Genomic DNA, 21,419 nt, shown 5'->3' with positions numbered 1-21,419 from the left:
TAGGCATTTAATACATGTTTGCTGAGTGCAGTAATTAAGTAAAATTATAACACTCTAACAGGTGTTTGCGAGCAGAAGGTATGAGGGAACAGAAACCAAGAGTAAGCAAAAGCTTGGAGGTAGAAAAAGATGTATGGAGAGTAAAGAAACCACGGCACATAGAAATGAGAGAAGTAGACTGGTAAAGAACAGTTAAAGCACCCTAAGGACAAAAGCTCTGATATATCGATAGAAAAACATGTACAGAGTAAACTCTACTCTGTTCAACAGAGTAAGAAAACCATTCAGTACAGAAACAAGAGAGAGGTATACACACAAAGTTACATCACATTTAAGCACAGAGAACCATGCAGCTGAAGTCGTTAAGCCCCATTATATCCACCATTACTTTCAAGTTCTTAAATATTCCACCTTTCTTAGGTTCTCATGCACATATCCTTACAATAAGCCTCACAAAAAGCAACTGTTCCTTAAAACCACAAAAGCCACACCTTCCTTAACCTTGACCCACATTACTTGTTCACTTATTTTGTTCACTATGGAATGCACAGCCTCTTGATATTCGGTAAGACAATCTAATGCTTTTTCATCTGGCTGTTTGCTCCACCTGAAATGCTCTCTTCCATCCTCTCTCCCTGTTTAAATCCTATTTATTCTAGTCTCTCATGGTCAGAGCACCATTTCCTCTACTTATTATGGGTTTTCAGTTATTGCATTTGTGTGTATCTTTAATCCACTAGAAATGCAACTGTTTAATATGCTGGCCACGTGTAGCTAATTAATTAAAATTAAATAAAATTAAAAATCGAGTTCCTCAGTTGCAGTACCACATTTCAAGTGCTCAATAGTCACACATGGCTAGCACCTACAGTACTGGATAGCACAAATTACAGAACATTTCCACAGAAGTTCTGCTGGAGAACACTGCTCTGGAAAGAAGCTTTACAATCTATGTCCTGTGGCACATACATGAAAGGCAGATGGATTTTCAAAGGACTCAGGGACGTTTTTTAGTTTGCTGGGTCCCTAATATTGGAACCCATATGCAACTGTACATTATTAAAGGAAACCACACATCTGTTCCTCACATCTTCTAACTACTACCTGATGGATCAATTAAGCTTTGGAAAACATTACAATCATTATATCTTCAAATAGTATTTCAATCCTATTTTCTCCTCTCGTTCTGAGGACCCAGTTAGGCATATGTTAGACGTTTTCTGTGTCCTTACTCTTCTCTTCTGCTTTTTTATTTTTTATTCTCTCTTTGCTTTAGTTTGGACATTTTTCTAATGACCTACCTTCATGTCCACTATGCTACCTAATGCTATGTCTGGTCTACTATTAAATTCACCTAGGGACTTCCCTGACGGTCCAGTGGTTAAGATTTCGCCTTTGAATGCACGCACGGAGTGCGGGTTCAACTCCTGGTTGGGAAGGTAAGATTCCACATGCCTCGGGGCCAAAAAAAACAAAACAAAAAAAACCATAAAAAAGAAGCAATATTGTAACAAATTCAATAGACTTTAAAAATGGTCCAAATCAAAAAATCTTTAAAATAAATAAATAAATTCACCTAATGAATTATTAATTTTAGATAATGTGTTTACAGTTCTGGAATGTCTATTTGGTTCTGATTTAAAATTTTTGATTCTTGGGAGTTCCCGGTGGTCTAGTGGTTAGGATTTAGCACTTTAACTGCCATGGCCCAGGTTCAATCCCTGGTCAGGGAACTGAGATCCCGCAAGCTGTGCAGCTTGCCAAAAAAAAAAAAAATTAAAAACATTGATTCTCTGTTGGAATTTCCCAATTTTTCATGCATTTTGCCCTTTTCCTTTAATTACCTTTAAATGTTGAAAAAAATTTAATTCCTTGTCAGCTGATTCCAGTAGCTGGGTCATTTGTGAGTCTGCCTCTATTGTTAATTTTTTCTCTTGATTAAACGACAAGTCTTCCTGTCTCTTCTCATGTCCAGTATATAAAGGAACTATAGAGGCTCCAGATGAAATCTTCTATCAAGGGTTTCCCTTGTCTCTTTTAGGCAGACACAGAGAGGGGCTGATAACCACAATGCTGACAGGGACTGACCTGAGTCAAAGCTGGGTTGCAGTTGTCATAACTCATATTTGACTTCTGGTTCTTAACCTCTTCTTCGGGAATGTCCCTCCCAAGCTTTCAACTGAGAGCCTTGTGGATCTAAGGTTTTTACATTGTGTTCTTTGGTCTCCCAACACACTTCATTTCCAAACATGGCAAATATCTTAAGAAGGCAAAAGCCACGTGTTTGAGCCAGGTCACACTCCTCAAGAGGAGCCTTGTCCTCTGAGCTACTGCAAGACCACAGATGATTTTAGTATACTGGATTGAGACTCCTTAACCTCTCACTCAGCTCCAAAATTCAGCATAGGTGCCGTAGGTAAAAATAACTGCATTCAGGGCCCCCAAAGTTTCCAAATTGTTGCCAGCCCCTCAAGACACCAAAATATTTGTTAGTTCCTCTTTCCGTCAGTGAGTTCCTTTACATGTGCCAAGATCAATCCTTGGCTCATACCCAAAATTGGAAAAATAATCTCAGGGAAGAAAACTCTGATAATAGACTGTTCACCTCAGAAGAACTTTACCCTCTCCAGATTTTTAGTTTATTTAAACTGTTTTGCTTACATAGCTTTCTTATGTCTTTTAAATATATTTTCCCCAACTTATCTGCCTTTTATTTTGTTATTGTAGCAGAAATGGTATTTTGCCGTGATCTACTACCTCCTAGTTAGAAACAGAAGCCTCCAAGCCTGTGAGTGACTTCTTGATTCTGTTTCCTCCTTATTTGACAGCATTTTACTTGCTCCTCAGTTACATTTTGAAGGCTGCATATTTTCTGTTATCCCTCATTTTTCTGTAGCCTGAAGAACGGTGGAGGCAAAAGTAACGTTCAGTTAAGGAGATAGGCAATCTGAAAAAATTTCTGGGTTTTTTCCTTACTTTCTTCTAAGAATTTATTATGTATTATATGTACTATAAAACGTCCCTCTACTTAGAGGCTGTATTTCATTCAAATGGAAGGGGATCATTTGGATAGTTTCCACAATTCAGTATGCAGCACTAGAGCCTTCACTGTGTCAATGTTTAAATCCCAGAGTTCATTTTCCACATTATTATGCAGTTGCCACTTCTACTATTTCTTTAAAAAGAAAAAAAAAAAAGAACACACAGTTGGCTTCTCAGTTTTGGAAATATTTTAGTGATAATTCTCAGGACTTTGTCAACTCACTAGCACACTATGTGGAGACTGGGGCTAGATTAAGTTGTTAAATCATGTTGTGCCTTTTCCCTCTGAAATCTTCAGTTTCCTTCCTTGGCCATCGTTTCTGAAGTTTATTGTATCCAATTAAATTATTTTCTGTTGTTTGCTCTTGGTGAATATTTTTGCTAGATTTTGCTATTTTGTACTCATTTTACGTATTAGGGGAAGGAAATTCTAATTGACTCAATACACCATTTTATTTGGATATACTCAGTTTTGGAATACCCTAAAGGTTAAACATGGATGTCTAATTTTCCAACACCATGAGCATTGTACTGTCTGGCTGCTTATAATAGGTACCAGAGTTAGAGCCAGTCTATTTTTTCCAACTACCTATGTCCTAATTTTCACTGTCCCAAGTATGCCAACTTTTAAAGATCTAGCATTATTCTGATCCACTGACTTAAGTTATGAAGTTAGTTATCGGTGATGATTATTCGGACATACATATAATACGGAGGAAAACACTAGACTCAGAATAAGGAGAAGATATGTATATACAACTTTTCAGTTGTGTCTGAAAAGCAAAATACGGCTAAATCAAGCTGGAAGGAATAAAACTAATTAATTTACAGGGACTTAAGAAGGTAAATGTCCCCTTGAAAGATCTTATAATAAAAAGGTATGAAGGTAGTTGTATAAATCGCTTGGAAACTGGGGTAAGAATCGGAAGAAAGCATTTTCTAAAGGTTCCTACCAAACCCATGAAGGTTCAGGAAGAACCTTCTAATTTCCTTCCCAGACGAATTTATTTGACCATCATAGACAATTTTCCAAATAAGCTACAGTAGAAAATAAAACTTGAGCATTTCAAATGAGTTAATGAACACTTTCCACAGTGGTTTCATAGGATTTGGGGATCAAGAGTACCTATTTCTATTTATGAACAAGGAAATGAAAATCCAAGAAAAGTTAATTTGCCCCAAACAATAATGACCTCTGGGTATTTCACAATCTTGTAGTATGATCTACAACATCAAAATTCTAAGTTCTCTAACAATATCTACCTTTGTCTTTCCAAGACAGTTTTTCAAGTGTAGATCATATATCCTTTCCATGATAAAAAAGAGAATTAAGTGCCAAAAGAGAAAAAGTAACAGGATAATAAGGTAACAAGCTGTTAAACTACTTTTCCATAGTTACTTAGTAGTAAATATTAGCAGCATTTTTTGTTATTCCAGCAAGTACTCGATCTGGCCATGGTTCAGCTGTATACCTGGCTAAACCAATTATTTTCACACTTTGCTTTCATAAAGAGTACTGTACTATAAAATATAACCATAAACACCAATTCCTTCCTTTCTCTATTGCCATTTAGTTTCAGAGCTATGTGGAGTAAGCCAGCTCTACTATTAAGTAACGGAAGCAATGTAATTATAGTCTCATTAGTATTTATCCATGGCTTTGCACAATGGCATAAAATATTTCCTGGTAGTTATGATATCTTGGATAAGGTGCTTTCTTAAGGATTTTGATCTCCTCATCTATAAATGAGACTGGATCAGATACTGTCTCTTCTACCTCCCAAAACTTTACAAACTTGTTCATAAATTTTACAGTAATTAGTTGACTCTTACCAATTACTAAAAACACCTTCTCATTATTCAGACAGATCTTTTCATTTTGATTTATTTAGTTTAACAAAATATCCCAATGATCTTTTTTATTTTTTTTTTACTTTTTACCTGAATTTATTACATATAGAAGATTGCATAGGAAGATAACTTTTATCGTTACTCTATTAGGTTCCAGACAATTTTCTAAGTAGTTTACAGATATTTACTTCACTGTTTAATGGTATTACTTGAATTTTTTTTTAACATCTTTATTGGAGTATAATTGCTTTACAATGTTGTGTTAGTTTCTGCTGTATAACAAAGTGAATCAGCTATATGTATACATATATCCCCATATCCCCTCCCTCTTGCATCTCCCAATTATTTTTAAATGAAAATATTAAAGTTTGTCAGTAGCCATAGCAGGGAAAAATTAAAGAATTTGTTACATTTCTGTTTCTAATCAAGTCCAAAGGATAGATGTTTTTTTCAAAAATCTTACACCTCGACTACAAGTACTTAGGTTAATAAAACAAAGAATTGACAAGTTTTTTCACAGAAAAATTATATAAAAATCAATGATGTATTCCATAGATGTTAACTACTAACAGCTACTAATAACCAATAGGAAGATAAGACTTATTAATCTAAATAAACTAAATGGATTTGGGGTATGTAGAAGAAACAGATAACTAAAGGCTTTGCTAATTGGGACTAACTTTCCAAATGGGAATATAAAGAACAAATTAGAGTTCTCAAAGTTATATCAAAAGATGAATAATTATTTGATAATTTAAGGATAATTGCTCTAGTCAATGAACAATGTGATATGTTCTCCTTGTCTCAATCCAAAATCAATTATATTCTGCTATTATGTCTTCAGATGGGAACAAAACTGAAATTATATGGACTCTCAAGATTCAGTTTAAGATATTAGAAATGTAAATGAGAAAACCACGTCTTCTTTATTTTCCCCCTCATTAACTGAACACACATTTATTGAACACTTACCACAGCAGGTGCTTATTCCTTTCCCTCTTTTAGGTCCAAGGTATTGAATAAACCAGAGACAGATTAGCCAAGATTGTATTAAAAGGAAAGTTTCTGTATGTCAACTGTCATAACTTATTTTCCATTTAATCCCGATTGTTCCATGTATAATGTATGTTTATAATACCCAGCTCAGCTTTATATATTTATTCTTCTAAAAGTAAACCGATTTTTATCATTTTCATGACAGTACATTAAATTGTACCTTAATTGTTTTCTCTTGCACTGACATACGGATACGTTCCCTTAGGGGTTTCATCGATGAATTATTCACTTGTGTGGGAGATCTAGTCCAAAAAAAGCAAAAATTTATAAACCAAAGTAGCTTTTAAATTAGTTTACACCTCTCAGCTACCCAAAAGCAGTTAGAGAATAAAAGTTTATTCTGAACAACTGAACCTAGTTGTTTACAATACTATTTAAAAGTGTCCATATTCCTATTCTGAGAGTTCTAAATACTAATAATTTGCTTAATTAATTAATTCAGTCACTAAATATTTGAGCTTCTACTGTATGTAAGGCACTGTATAAGATGTTGTGAAGAATAGAAAGTTCCTTCATTCACTGGCTCTGAATTCAGGCATCTTGATGTAAGTAAGGGGTATAAGATATCCACATAACTAAAATTCAAAATAAAAAAGGACAGATGCCATGGCAGGGAAATTCAAAAGAGAAAAGCATAGTTTAGTAATAGGAGGGTCAGAGAAGACACGATAGAGAAGGAGACACTGGCAATTTGGAGCCAGACAAACATGGATTCCTCAATAAATTCCTTTTTAGCTTAATAGAGCCAGAGTCATAACCCCTTTGAGTCAAAAGACTATTACATAAGAAAAAAGGGGGCTTCCCTGGTGGCGCAGTGGTTAAGAATCTGCCTGCCAATGCAGGGGACATGGGTTCGAGCCCTGGTCCAGGAAGATCCCACATGCCGGGGAACAGCTAAGCCCGTGCGCCACAACTACTGACCCTGAACTCTAGAGCCCGCGAGCCACAACTACTGAGCCTGAGTGCCACAACTACTGAAGCCCGTGTGCCTAGAGCCCATGCTCTGAAACAAGAGAAGCCACCACAATGAGAAGCCCATGCACTGCAACAAAGAGTAGCCCCGCTTGCCACAACTAGAGAAAGCCCATGCACAGCAACGAAGACCCAATGCAGCCAAAAATAAATAAATTAAATAAATTATTTAATTTTTTAAAAAAAGAATAAAGGATAGTCTATTCTAAGAAAGACTAGTTTATAACCCTACATTGACTTACATTCATATACATCGTCCTTAATTTTATCATTTCAATGCAGACCATTAAAAATATACTTTACCATGGTCTGGTACTTGTCTGCACAATGACAATTGAAAATGCTAAGGTAACTATAAATGTGTTTGGCCACATGATTGAGTATAGAAAAATACCTCTTTAAAATTTATGTGGGAATTAATTTTATTTAGAAAATCCTACAAACACAAAATAACTTTCTCTAAGAAAATGACAGAATTGAATCTAAGAGAAAATCTAAATCATTTATATTTCTACCTAAAAGCAAACTTTGTTAAAAAGAAGTAAGTTGACAGGAGGAAAAAACAAAGGTTCATTTTCTTTATACTCTTTTCTGGGATTCCAACACAGGGTATAAGTAAATCATTGATAAAATAAATTTTCATTGCAAAGGAATTAGAAGACAACATGAATGATAGAGCATTATAAAGTTTCTCTTTAAAGAGAAAAGATAGTGAAGCACAGGAGAGAGAGAAAGAAGGTAAAGCAACCATAGATAGATATGAACAATTTTCGACTAAAATCAGATTTCTAAAAAGTAGTTCAAGCAGAAAATAGAAAAGATCAAACAGGACAATTTTGTAAAAATCCTCCACAATGCAATAATACAATTTTAAACAGTTATTCTAAAATTTTAAATGTTTCTAGAAATGAATGTTTATTCATTTAAAATATCACCAACTCAGTGTTTGACCAAATTGTTAAAACTGGTGCGTATCAATGTCTTGCACAGAATACAAACAGTAATTTAGTATTTTCTTCATAATGCGATGAAGAACAAGTAAACGTCAATTCCAGTGTAAGTCTGTTGTATACCAACTCTCCTATTCTCAGGCAAAATAGCACAATCTTTGGAGCAGAGACCTCAGGTTCTGGAGAAAGACACCTTTGCTGCTTGCTAACTTAGACAAATGGCTTACTATCTCTCTCAAGTCTCTAATTCTTCACTTATAAATTGGGGATATTACTAAAAGAGATTGCTATGAGGGCTGATATAAGTGAAAGCATTTAGCAAAGTTTTGACACAGATATCTATGCAAATATTTCCAAAACATAAAACAAGAACAAAAACAAAAAACACCAGTCATACTCTCACAAAATACTACTTTTATATATAACTCCCTCACATTCAAATGTTCAATCTCCCTTTAACTAACTTTTGTTTTTTCTCTTCATACTTTTCTGTAGTTCCCAAGTTTCCTAACCATAGCATGTATTTCTTTTATAACAAATGACGTGTTTTTTTCAAAAATTTCCTTTATAGACTTAAGTTAATATTCACATACATATAACTTCCACATTACTTACCTAAAAAGTGTAAGAATAGAAGTTCCATTGTGAGGAATTGTGTTTTCATCGTCATATAAAAGCTCTGCTTTGTTTTTGGTAGGAGCACTGGCTGCTTCTTCATCCAAAAGAACTAGTAAAGTTTTCACAGTATCTCTGCCACAGTATGCAGTGCCATGGTTTATGGCATGAGATTTTGGCTAGAACAAGAAACAATTTCAAATAAATGTAGTAATCACCCCAAGCTAGGTCAATCAGCCACTCTTTTCCATTTCATGTGCCATTGTTCTCCTTCCTCTTCTATTAAGCTATAAAAAAATCAGCCATGAGAAGTGGCTCTAAGGCATGTGAATATTTATCCCTCAAGCCATAATAAAATCAATCTTATGAACTTCCAGAAGCACAAAAATATAGAAAATAGTATCATCAAAGGAAGACATTAGATTTTGGTCAAAATAAATTAGGCTTTAAGTCAGAAAGTTTAGCTACAATCTATGTGATCTCAGCCTCGTGACTTAACCTCTTTGTATACTGATACTTTTTCTCTCTTATACCAGAAGTGAGATTCTGGTGATCTGAATATCAACTCCACAGATGGCTGTAAAGATCTACTCAAGTGCAAAAATAAAAAAAACTGGTTGACCTTCATTCATTCAGTAATCACCCATAAGCACATACTAAGTCCCAAGAATTGTGTTTGAAGCTAAGGCTACAAAGGTAAAAACTAGTGCCTCAAGGAACCCGTAGGCTCTTTTATAAAATAAATAAGTAACCAATAATGGCATTACAGAGTGCTAAGTGCTATTTCCTTTTTTAAAAATAAATTTATTTATTTATTCGTTTATTTATTTATTTTTGGCTGCATTGGGTGTTCGTTGCTGTGTGGGGGCTTTCTCTAGTTGCAGTGAGTGGGGGCTACTCTTCGTTGGAGTGTGCAGGCTTCTCTTGTTGTGGAGCACCGGCTCTAGGCATGCCGCCTTCAGTAGTTGTGGCACACAAACTTAGTTGCTCCGTGGCATGTGGGATCTTCCCCGACCAGGGATCGAACTCATGTCCCCTGCATTGGCAGGTGGATTCTTAACCACTGCACCACCAGGGAAGTCCCCTAAGTGCTATTTTGAAGAGAATGTATAAATTGTGCAGTGGGAGCACACCAAAAGGTCATGATCAATTTACCCTGGGATCAAGGATGGCTTCACAGAGGAGACACAAAAGGGTAAGAGAGAACATGGTATTTTCAGAGACTACATGGCACGAAATGGCTGAAGAACAGGGTAACAGAGAGGGAGTCATGTGAGATGAGCCTGGGAAAGCACTGTATATCAGACAAAGAAGTTACAAGTCAATCTGTTACAAGGTTAAACTGCAACTAATGAATTACTATAACATGTACTCCAAAATTCTGTTCTAGAACTAAAAACATGGTATTCAATTTCTCCTATAAAACTATACTTTTAAAACCTTATAATGTCTGACTATCTATGTAAGAAAAACAAGAAAGAGGTAAATTTTCTGGAATATATAATTAAATAATTACTAAGTATAGGAAAAATTCCTAATGTCTGCAGTAATCTGGCAATGGAGGTAGGTAAATAAGAGATCGTGGAAATAGAAAAATTCTATAAAAGAAAAATAAACTTCTGAGTAGAAACTATTTCTGCTGTTGTTCTATGGAGTGCCTAGTACTGGCGTCATAACCAGGGACACCAGACTCTTGTTTTATACCTGATTAAATGGGAAAATAATTGTTTTATAAAAATAATTATTGAAAAATATGACAAAACACCTTAATATCCATCAAGAACTATAAATTTCTAGTGCTACAGGGGATACTGAAGATTATCCAATGTGCTTCTTTAACAAACAATTTGGCCCATAGAGGTTATGATTTACCCAAGTCAAACATAATCCTGCATAATCTATTGAGAAACTTATATTTTCAACATCTTATAACAGAGGAAACACATTCTTCTGACTTAAGTAGCAATTGTAAACCATTTCTACAGCAAGTAGAAGATATAATGCTTTGTAAAGAAGGATAATGAAAAATAAAAACCTCATTACCCGTGCAGGACTGATGTCAGTGGTACTAAGAGCTAAATCTCCTTGTTGAGAATTGATAATACTTTTAATCCTCAAATCCAAATCTTGAGCAACTTCCTCTATTGCTTTATAAAAAGGATCCCTGCTGTTGTGGCCTTTAATTAGCTGCATCTTTATCACTGAGAGTATCTGACCCCCTGCAATACTGAAAATAGAAATAAGATCACTTTTATAATAGTATTAGAAATGTCAATATGCTTATAAGCTTGAAAATATAATTCTCAGAGTTAATCAACACTTTTCAAAGAATATGGCTTTAACCTTAGAAATCAAACAGTAACACATTTAAGAAAAGGATGAGAACCATTAGAAACAAAATTTAAAAGTTTTTCTAAAAGCAAGTTTTTTCAGTAAGCTAAGTTACTTCTTCCTTGATTTGAAAGCTAGGGGAAATAATTTAGTTATATATGATATATGATAAAAGATTCAGATGCAGTTATATACATGCAATATACTTAAAATATATACCTTTAGGTACAACTAAGATAACACACACTACATCTCATTGAATACCTAAAATCCTACATAACTTAATCTTTTTTTTAACATCTTTATTGGAGTATAATTGCTTTAAAATGGTGTGTTAGTTTCTGCTTTATAACAAAGTGAATCAGCTATACATATACATATATCCCCATATCTCTTCCCTCTTGCGTCTTCGACCCTCCCTATCCCACATTTCTATGTGGTCACAAAGCAACGAGATGATCTCCCTGTGCTATTCGGCTGCTTCCCACTAGCTATCTATTTTACATTTGGTAGTGTATATATGTCCATGCTACTCTCTCACTTTGTCCCAGCTTACCCTTCTCCCTCCCCCTGTCCTCAAGTCCATTCTCTAATAGGTCTGCATCTTTATTCCCATCCTGCCCCTAGGTTCTTCAGAACCTTTTTTTTTTAGATTCCATATGTATGTGTTAGCATACGCTATGTTTTTGTCTTGCTGACTTACTTCACTCTGTATGACAGCCTCTCGGTCCATCCACCTCACTACAAATAACTCAACTTTGTTTCTTTTTATGGCTGAGTAATATTCCATTGTATATATGTGCCACATCTTCTTTATCCATTTATCTGTTGATGGACACTTAGCTTGCTTCCATGTCCTGGCTATTGTAAATAGAGCTGCAATGAACATTGGGGTACATGATTTTTTTTGAATTATGGTTTTCTCAGGGTATATGCCAAGTAGTGGCATTGCTGGGTCATATGGTAGTTCTATTTTTAGTTTTTTAAGAAACCTCCATACTGTTCTCCATAGTGGCTGTATCAATTTACATTTCCACCAACACTGCAAGAGGGTTCCCTTTTTTCCACAACCTCTCCAGTACTTATTGTTTGTAGATTTTTTGATGATGGCCATTCTGACTGGTGTGAGGTGATACCTCACTGTAGTTTTTATTTGCATTTCTCTAATGATTAGTGATGTTGCGCATTCTTTCATGTGTTTGTTGGCAATCTGTATATCTTCTTTGGAAATGTCTATTTAGGTCTTCTGCCCATTTTTGGACTGGGTTGTTTTTTTGTTATTGAGCTGCATGAGCTGCTTGTAAATTTTAGAGATTAATTCTTTGTCAGCTGCTTCATTTGCAAACATTTTCTCCCATTCTGAGGGTTGTCTTTTCATCTTGTTTATGGTTTCCTTTGCTGTGCGAAAGCTTTTAAGTTTCATTAGGTCCCATTTGTTTATTTTTGCTTTTATTTCCATTTCTCTAGGAGGTGGGTCAAAAAGGATCTTGCTATGATTTATGTCATAGAGTGTTCTGCCTATGTTTTCCTCTTAAGAGTTTTATAGTGTCTGACCTTACATTTAGGTCTTTAACCTTTTTGAGTTTATTTTTGTGTATGGTGTTAGGGAGTGTTCTAATTTCATTCTTTTACATGTAGCTGTCCAGTTTTCCCAGCACCACTTATTGAAGAGACTGTCTTAGCAATGAATTTGGTAAAGTAGCAGTACACAAAATTAATGCACAGAAATCTTTAGCATTCCTGCACACTAATGATAAGGTTACATAACTTGATCTTTAAACCAATTCAATAAGTATTATTACCCATAAATTACAGATGAAAAACTTGCGTCTCAAAAAGGTTTAATAGCTTGTCCAAGAACACACAGTGTTTGTTCTCGGCTAGGAAGAAGGTGGTAAGTAAGGAGACTGACCTGAAATACATGATATTGCACTCTAACATGAGAAATGTTATTATATGGAAGAGGAAATTAAACTAGTTAATACTAATCTAAAAGAAACCAGAGACTGGACCAATTATGGCCAACAGACATGTATTTTTGAAAACATGAAATCAATTGTTTCTTTATACTGAGCCTGAACCTCAATGAATTTGGGTTGCAGTTCCTGCTCTAGAAGGCTGACCTAAAGCCAATGTGAGAAGGAGGAAGGATTTTGGTCCATTACAAGGAAAACATTAAAGGTGTCCAACAATAAAAGAGGGCTCTTTTTTGAAGTCAAGAGATCTCCATCACCAGAAGTATCCCTGGAAAGGCTGCGCAGTGTCTAATGAGAAGGTGGTGTGGTCTGGCTATGGAGTCAGACAACCTAAGCACACACCACAACTCCCTCACTTTCTACCTTGAATATGCTATTTAACCTCTCTGTGACTTTTATAGTAGCATAAAGGAAATTATGAATAGTTCTCATCCTCACTGCCTTATTGCCAGGCTTTATGTTTTAGGAAAGAAGCCAGGTTCCCTAACGACACTGGAAACATGATTGTTCACATACAAATAGCGTGTCCAAATAGAGAAGGAAAGTTAGAAGAAAACTGCAGAGTGCATAACATCAGTATCTTCCAAATTTGCCTGATCATCAGAATCATACTCAGCATTTGTTTAAAATATCAGCTCCAGTGAGTACACCTCCACCTGGAGGGCCGGCTGGCTCTAAAATGGAAAAAGAGGCTGAGGGAACCATACCCAGTTCTTTTAATCTTACCAGTTATGAGTTGGGGGAATGAATGAAAGGTAGGGAGAGAAATGGAGTGTTTTCTGGAGGAAGTTCCTCCACAGGGACACATGAAGCCAGAGAAAAAGGAGGTCCCCTCACTAATAAATGGGTCTAAAATATTGGAGGTGTAATGCAAATACTAACAATGTAACTGGTTAATATCTGAAAGGGAGATTAGTAGATTAGTCTCTGCTGATACAAAGAACTCACTCAATGATTTGCTAATTTCAGTGCACTGTTGTCCTTCTTAGGGGTATAGGGGCTCACCTATACGTCCTCTGCTGAGCTTGATGTGGATTATGGCCAAACAGCCCTTTGTTAGAGTCTGGCCAGAGCACATATAATAAAAAGGGCCTGATTCTTGAAAAATAAAAAATAAGTAAAAAATAGAAAATAAAATAGAATAAAATAAAATAAAATATCAGCTCCAGATCCCATCTTACTGAATCACAATCTCCAGACAAGATACTAAATAGCTGCATTTCTTTTGAAGATATCACAGGTGATTCTTATGACTAGACAAGCTTGGGAAACATTTCATGAAAAAAATTAGCTCCCTGAGAAAGGAACCATATTTTACTAATCATTATACTAACTTGGCACACAGAAGAAATAATTGATATCTCTATTGAATAAATGACCGCTATCACACAAAACAGTGTGAAGTTTTTACTTGTAAGATAAAAGATATATATTATACTATTTTTCATATTATTATTATTATTATTTGCAGTAGAAACACACTTAGAGAGTTTCAACATACACTATGGCAGACTAGTTACTCTAGGGGAACGTTCCACTAAGCTTGGTAAGAATTGGGGGAAATCTCCAAGTACCACCCAATTTCTTCCCTAAAAAAGTGACAAAAGCTGGAATGGAAAGTTGGAAGCTGTGAGTGGTAAGCAGGATGAATGGGGGTTTACCTGAGGACAAAATCTCTAGTAGCAATATGATCAGGATGCCAACCCTGAGTGGGAGAGAGATTTCCACACTGAGTCTGAACCTTCCAAGGGGGAAGGTAGCTAGTATGGCTTTTATTAGATTTATTCTATGTATTTTATACTTTTGAAGTTTTTTAAAAAAAACATTTTCTATTTGGTTATGACATAGAAATACAATTGCTTTTTAAAATTGATCTGTGCCCAGCAACACTGTTAAACTCTACCATTAATTTTCATAATTTACCTTTAGATTCTTGGAGTTTTCTACATATACAATCATATCATCACTAAATAGAGTTTTACTTCTTCCTTCTCAATTGTTACATCTCCTATTTCTTTTTCTTGCCTTACAACACTGAATTGGACATCCAATATTACGCTGAAAAGAAATGAGAACAGGAACTCTTGTCTTGTTCTAAATCTTAAATAATGTGCTAAAACATTTCACCAAGTAGGTTTTCATAGAAACCCTATATCAAGTTAAAGCCCTCATTCTTAGTTCATTTTATGCTGAAAGGGAAGTAGCCCGACAGGTTGGGTATGTCCCAACAGACACCTCACCTTGGGCAGTCCCTGGGCTTTGTCCCCTGCTCCCTCAGACTTTAGTGACTATAAGAACAGACCCTCCAGATCACCAAATTCAGCAAGTTCTTTCAAAATAAAAGCTGGCTTCCCTTCTTGACTTCCCTCTCTGGCTTTCCTCCTTCCCCCAGTTTTTGGCCTATTACCATTACATTCACCTACTCATCAATGCATTTAAGTACTTTATAAATATGTTGTCCAGCAATATTGATTATTTTCAATGGAAGGGTCAATCAGAGGACCTAGCCTGCTATACATCTGTAATCAGAAGTCTGAACAGACTCTTAGAAATTATTTTATGTAAACAGGCACTCTTTTCCAACTGGCTTTTTCTTAATTTTCAGTTAAAAACACAGAAAATAACTGGATGAAATGTAGCCAAAATGAAAACATAGTTAACACTATGTGCTTTTTCTGGGAAGTAATCTCTAATGGAAGAGTTTTGGAAAAGATTCAGAAGGATAATCAAATATGAAAGAGTGTCACAGTATCAGTTATAAGAACAAAAATGAAATAAAAAGCTTTCAGTACTATTAAAGGTAAAAGTCACCTTTGCCCTCTTTTCCCATTCCTTCTACAAAAACAAATATTCTTAATTTTAAAGATGATATAATCCCCTGAATGAACTGTATTTAGGAAAAATTCATAAGATTTGTATTTCAGTTGCTTGCCAAGCTCAACATTTTGACCTTTAGCAAAATACCGCAAACACCAGGGCTATGACTAGTCTATTGCTATAGGTTCACTACAAGAGACAACATTAGCTCTTCAAATACCTGCTCAGCAACATAGCATAATTCAGATTCTTGCATCTAGAGCCTAGAAACTCCTGAAGTTTTAACCCAAATGATGCCAGGACATTTGTCATAGGCACTGGGGATATAAAATGAATAAAACATTTCTTTTTAAGAGGTCACAGTTGATCAGTTGATACAATGAGATACCAAAGGTATAGAGGGGATTTAAGTGGGGAGGTAAGAGAAGAAGGAGATCTTCAGGAAAGCATTCCAGAAGATATGACTACTCTGGATAAACATTAATAGAAGAATCTAGGTGAGAAAGAGGTTAACTGAAGTTCCTGACTGCTAAATGCATCACATTAAAGCTGTGGGGCAGAAAACAGAAAAATGAAGCTAGTGAGGAAAAACACAATTAAATCCCCAAGACTGAACCAAAACACAGTGACTGAAAGAGAACAATAAGCAATAATACAAATAATGGGTAATATTGTAATGAATTATTGACTATCGTTACCATATAGAATGACTTGTCTTTTCCCTACCATCTTTAAGAATTTGATAACTATTTGCTAAATAAATTATACCTTTAAAAATTAAATGTGATTAAAGGTACTACATGAAATGTATCAAAAATGATTCTGAAATATTTTAAAATGAGACATGTAACGCTGGGATTCTGGACTGGATAATTTCAGCTAGACTTAACATTCTATAAATGCATAATATTTAGTCCAATAAATATAATGCAGGTGTGTACTAAAAAGTTGTTATGTAATAAAATTGAAATACAGAATTTTAAACATTTGAGCAACATGGTACTAACTAATTTATGTAACCTGAAACTCCTAATTTAAGATGTTTTTCAGGTGAAAGTACAGTATGTATTTTATGGTGGCACCTACTGGCAAAGTGCAGAAATGCAGCCATACTACAGCTAAGATGGTCTGATGAAAGGCTGGCAGCAGAGAGGTAAGTATGATTTGGATTCCCCCCCGTCTGTCTATTCCCCACCATTCCTTGGACTCAAAGATTATTGTGATTCCCTACTACCACCACCACCCTATTATAAGACAAGTAATACAAACTTACACTCAGCTGCAAGGGTTAAATACATTTTTATTTCTGAGTGTTAAGGTTGAGGGACAGAGGCCAGGGTGAGATACAATCAGGAGGTAGACAGTATAGAATTTGTATACCATACTGAGGTTTCTGGATTTTTATCCTGTACCTAATATGGAATCATTGAAGGGTTTTAATTATGGCGGTAACATCTGCTGTTTTGAAAAGGTCACTGGCAGCAGTGAGGACAATAGGATGGGGCAACTCAAGACTGGAGGCAGAATGAACAACTTGGAGATAAGTAAAAAAAAGTCCAGGCAAGAAAGGATGAAAGTCTGAAAACAGACTTTCCATAAAAAATGGAAATAAGATAGTAGCTATAGGAATAGAGATAAAGAATATCAAAAATGTTAAGTAAGAAGAATTGATGGATCTTAGTGAATGAAGGGACAGAGAAAGGGAGAATGGACTTGAGGACATGGGGAGGGGGAAGGGTAAGCTGGGACGAAGTGAGAGAGTGGCATGGACATATATACACTACCAAATGTAAAATAGCTAGTGGGAAGCAGCCGCATAGCACAGGGAGATTAACTTGGTGCTTTGCAACCACCTAGAGGGGTGGGATAGGGAGGGAGGGAGGGAGGCTCAAGAGGGAGGGGATATGGGGATATAGGTATGCATATGGCTGATTCACTTTGTTGTACAACAGAAACTAACACAGTATTGTGAAGCAATTATACTCCAATAAAGACGTACTAAAATAATAATAATAATAAAAAGATATGTTCCAAATTTCTGCTTGGGTAGCTGAAGGCAGAAAGGCTTCATCAAGCTGGGTACTTTGGGAGGAGGTACCCGTCAAGCAGGTACACAGGGAAAGATGAAGGTTTAGTTTGGGAGATGCTAAGTTTGAGTTTCATTTGACATAACAACCTATAGGTACATAGATATACTTTGGAAACTCAGGAAAGAGTTTGGATTTCACTGAAATATGGATTTAGAATTTGCATATATGAAGTCAGAGAGGTAAGTAGAAAATAAGAAAACAAAATCTCAGAAGTTATGGGAAAAAGAGTTCTAAAAGAGAAAATGATCAAACTTCAGGACTCAAAAGAGACCAGATGCTATGCCAACTAGAAGATCATAAATGATCTTTCGCAGAACAGCTTCAGTAGAGTGGAAAAGTAAATAAGTGTGAGTCAGTTAAACACAGACAAGTAAATAAGTAATGAGTGCCTACTCTGTACCAGAAACTGTGCTGGGCTAGGGAATATTAGTGAAGAAAATCAATAAAGCCCTCATAGAGTTTACAGCCTCATGAGACATATTCAAGATATTTTAAATCATTAGAAATTGGGAAGTGGAATAAAAGACAGTATTTTTTCAAGAATTTGAGCTATAAAAGGAAGGAACTGACAAAAACAGAAGATGATTTGTTGTTTTTTCTTTTAATCTTTATAGACTGTGGCTAAAGGCCTAGTAGAAGTTGAAATTATGAGACAAAATGAATAACCAATGAAACATTGTCCCAATAGGTTACCCATACTATAGGAAATATCCTCCTTTCTCCCCATCTGGACTTCATTTCACCACCATTCTCCATGTCTGGTTAACTCCTTCAAGTTCATCCTTAAGCTCAACTGTTAACAAACATCCAGGTAAACATTCCTGACACTCTTATCCCTGGCTCCCACAAACTAGGTCAATTGTCCTTTCCTCTGTACATCTTTCCATTACTACATAAATAGAATACATGTTGTAAGTTTTTGATAACTTTACTATTTATAATCATGAAATGTATATATACTTAACATATGCAAACATCACCTTACAGAAGAAAATAGAGATTGCTCAGATGGACTATTTAAACACCCACTTCTTCAGTATCGTCCCTAGAACAAGAGTAATTGTTCATTATGACCAAACAGGATACTCAAAATAGATGGCTGCTAAATTGAAGAACTGAAGCGTACTCTAGGTGCCTCTAAAACGTACTTCTACCCTTTCATACAAAAGTGGATGGATGGATGGATGTACTTTCACCCTGTTAACTTACCCCAACTAGAAATTCCTCCAAAAAGGAATGTAATTATAACAAATTACATTGGATTGAATATATGCACTTATATCTGCTCCCTCCTAAAGTGCCACTAAAGTGACAAAAAGGAAAATGTTTTAAATCCATAAAGAAAAACAGAATGGGAGAGGAGACAATAGTCGAGAGCAGAGGGCTTCCCTGGTGGCGCAGTGGTTGAGAATCCGCCTGCCGATGCAGGAGACACGGGTTCGTGCCCTGGTCCGGGAAGATCCCACATGCCGCGGAGCAACTAAGCCCGTGAGCCATGGCCGCTAGGCCTGCGCGTCCGGAGCCTGTGCTCCGCAACGGGAGAGGCCACAACAGTGAGAGGCCCGCATACCGAAAAAAAAAAAAAAAAAAAAAAAAAAAAAAAAAAGTAAAATTCATCATATTTTTATCAATTTCCTGACTCATTTTTGGTATGAGTTTCCTTTATTGCTAAATAAAAAGTTTAAAGAAATTATCTATTCAGTCATTTCCAATCCTCAAAAATCTATTTCTTCCAGAAAAAAAATGAATGGTAAGCCCTCTTCTCTAGTCAAATTTAATTTGAACATGCCATTTGACTTTGGCAAAAATTTTAGAATCACAGATAAGCAGAAATTTAGGGGGAAAGGTCATGTGATTATAATTTATTAATCTAGATATTTTATTAATTGAAGTATAGTTGAATAACAATGTCGTGTTAGTTTCTGATGTACAGTAAAGTGATTCTTTTCCATTATAGTTTAACACAGGATATTGAATATAGTCCCTTGTGCTATATAGTAGGACACTGTTGTTTACCTACTTTATATACAGTAGTTTGTATCTGCTAATCCCAAACTCCTAATTTATCCCTCCCTCATCTAGATATTTTGTTTCTTCTTCCTAGTTTAGCCTGATGCTTGGTCATTTCAATAGCTCTTTTTAATCTACCTCTGATTCTGTGAAGTTTTAAAGACAAATAACACACATTTGTCATACCTTGGATTTGGTATTTCTCCAAGAATTTCATCTAATTTGTCAATGAAATTAATAAAATTAGACAATCCTTTTATATGTGTCCTTAAAGGATCAGATGGTGATGGTGCATATCCTTTCCCTCCAAGCTCTATTGTTCTAATAAATGATGTAGCCACCTATGAATTAAAACAAATAATTCGGTTATGTTTAATGATTTAGTAAGTTAAAACTATACCTTATTTTATGAAGCTAGGCACATTTACATATTTCTAGGTACACAGGTAAAGAGAAACACTTTTTATAACTCATGCCACATTTTCATTCAGAAGCAAATAATCAAAGAAACAACTGTCATGTAGAATTCATGCCAGCAAGAGTGATGGCAACACAGGGGGAGACTGAGACTGAGGAGCCAAGTTAGGGACAAATTAAGGGCGTAAGAATATGTTCATAAGAGTATATCATTGTTGGGAATTCTCTGGCAGTCCAGTGGTCAGGACTCTGCGCTTCCACCACAGGGGGCTCCGGTTCGATCCCCAGTCGGGTTACTACGATCCTGCAAGCCGCACAGCATGGCCAAAAAAAAAAGAGTGTATCACTGTCTATAAAGAATCAGACAGTGGTATTCTATAAAAAATGAATATATTCTTAAATAGACTGACTACTGGCTACTGGAATTGTTATATGGAACAAAGGGATTTTTCTGTGTCAATTCTGTTGATTTATTCAAAGTTGAACAATTAATTCAACTTTTCCAAGCCTTAGCTTCTTTATTCGTAAAATAAAGACTTAGACTAGATAATCACTAAGCCCCATCTAGCTTTCACATTTTAGGATCATTTGATTATGTGTAGTTCAAAAGGTCTTGCCTTTACAATGATAAAAATACATATATAATATGATGGCTATACATTAGGCCATCTCCATCAAAGACAAAATGTTCTAAAGCTGTATTTTCCAAAGCATATCCTAAGAAAGGAAAAATCTACAAAATTTAAATAATCTGGGGAAAGTCCCATGGTTAAATAACTTAGGAAACGACAGGTTAAATAACAAGGTTACCTTAAGCAGATTTCTTTTTTTTTTTAACATCTTTACTGGAGTATAATTGCTTTACAATGGTATGTTAGTTTCTGCTTTACAACACAGTGAATCAGTTATACATATACATATGTTCCCGTATCTAAGCAGATTTCTTTATGGTAGGACTTCTTGGAAGTATACATGCATTACATATATCCAGTAAGAGTATACACGATTTCCAACTTTTTGCCCTTGGAATCATTTATTCAAAGAGCATTGAACAGGAACTTTTGCCTCTGGAAATAACTTATTCAAGGAGAATCTAACAGGGCTAGCACTCCGCAGAACACATGTAGGGAAACACAGCTTTAGAGAAATTCTCCCTTATGAACTATATATAGAGAAAAATATATAGTAAAAAACAAAACTACCACGGATTTTCAAATACATGACATAGAACATATATTCACAATTTTAAAGTTGCTCTATCATAGCTACAAGAATTCTATATTAAGGTACAT

General features: G+C 35.4%; 1 protein-coding gene across 2 annotated transcripts in view; it reads right to left on the bottom strand.

Moving 5' to 3' along the window:
• PARPBP (PARP1 binding protein) overlaps positions 1-21,419 on the bottom strand; it is a 78,287-nt gene that overhangs the window by 8,192 nt on the left and 48,676 nt on the right. For both annotated transcript variants that reach the window (XM_059081959.2, XM_059081957.2), the window contains 4 exons: positions 19,897-20,051; positions 10,530-10,713; positions 8,487-8,665; positions 6,110-6,191 (listed from right to left, as the gene is read on the bottom strand). In XM_059081959.2, the coding sequence (XP_058937942.1) occupies positions 6,110-6,191; positions 8,487-8,665; positions 10,530-10,713; positions 19,897-20,051 (600 nt within the window). The remainder of the gene's footprint in view (positions 1-6,109; positions 6,192-8,486; positions 8,666-10,529; positions 10,714-19,896; positions 20,052-21,419) is intronic.

This window comes from Kogia breviceps, chromosome 12 (genome assembly GCF_026419965.1).
Source record: "Kogia breviceps isolate mKogBre1 chromosome 12, mKogBre1 haplotype 1, whole genome shotgun sequence".
Classification (NCBI taxonomy): Eukaryota; Metazoa; Chordata; class Mammalia; order Artiodactyla; family Physeteridae; genus Kogia; species Kogia breviceps.
Note: the sequence above shows the minus strand (reverse complement) of the source record. Positions and strands in the feature narration are given on the sequence as shown.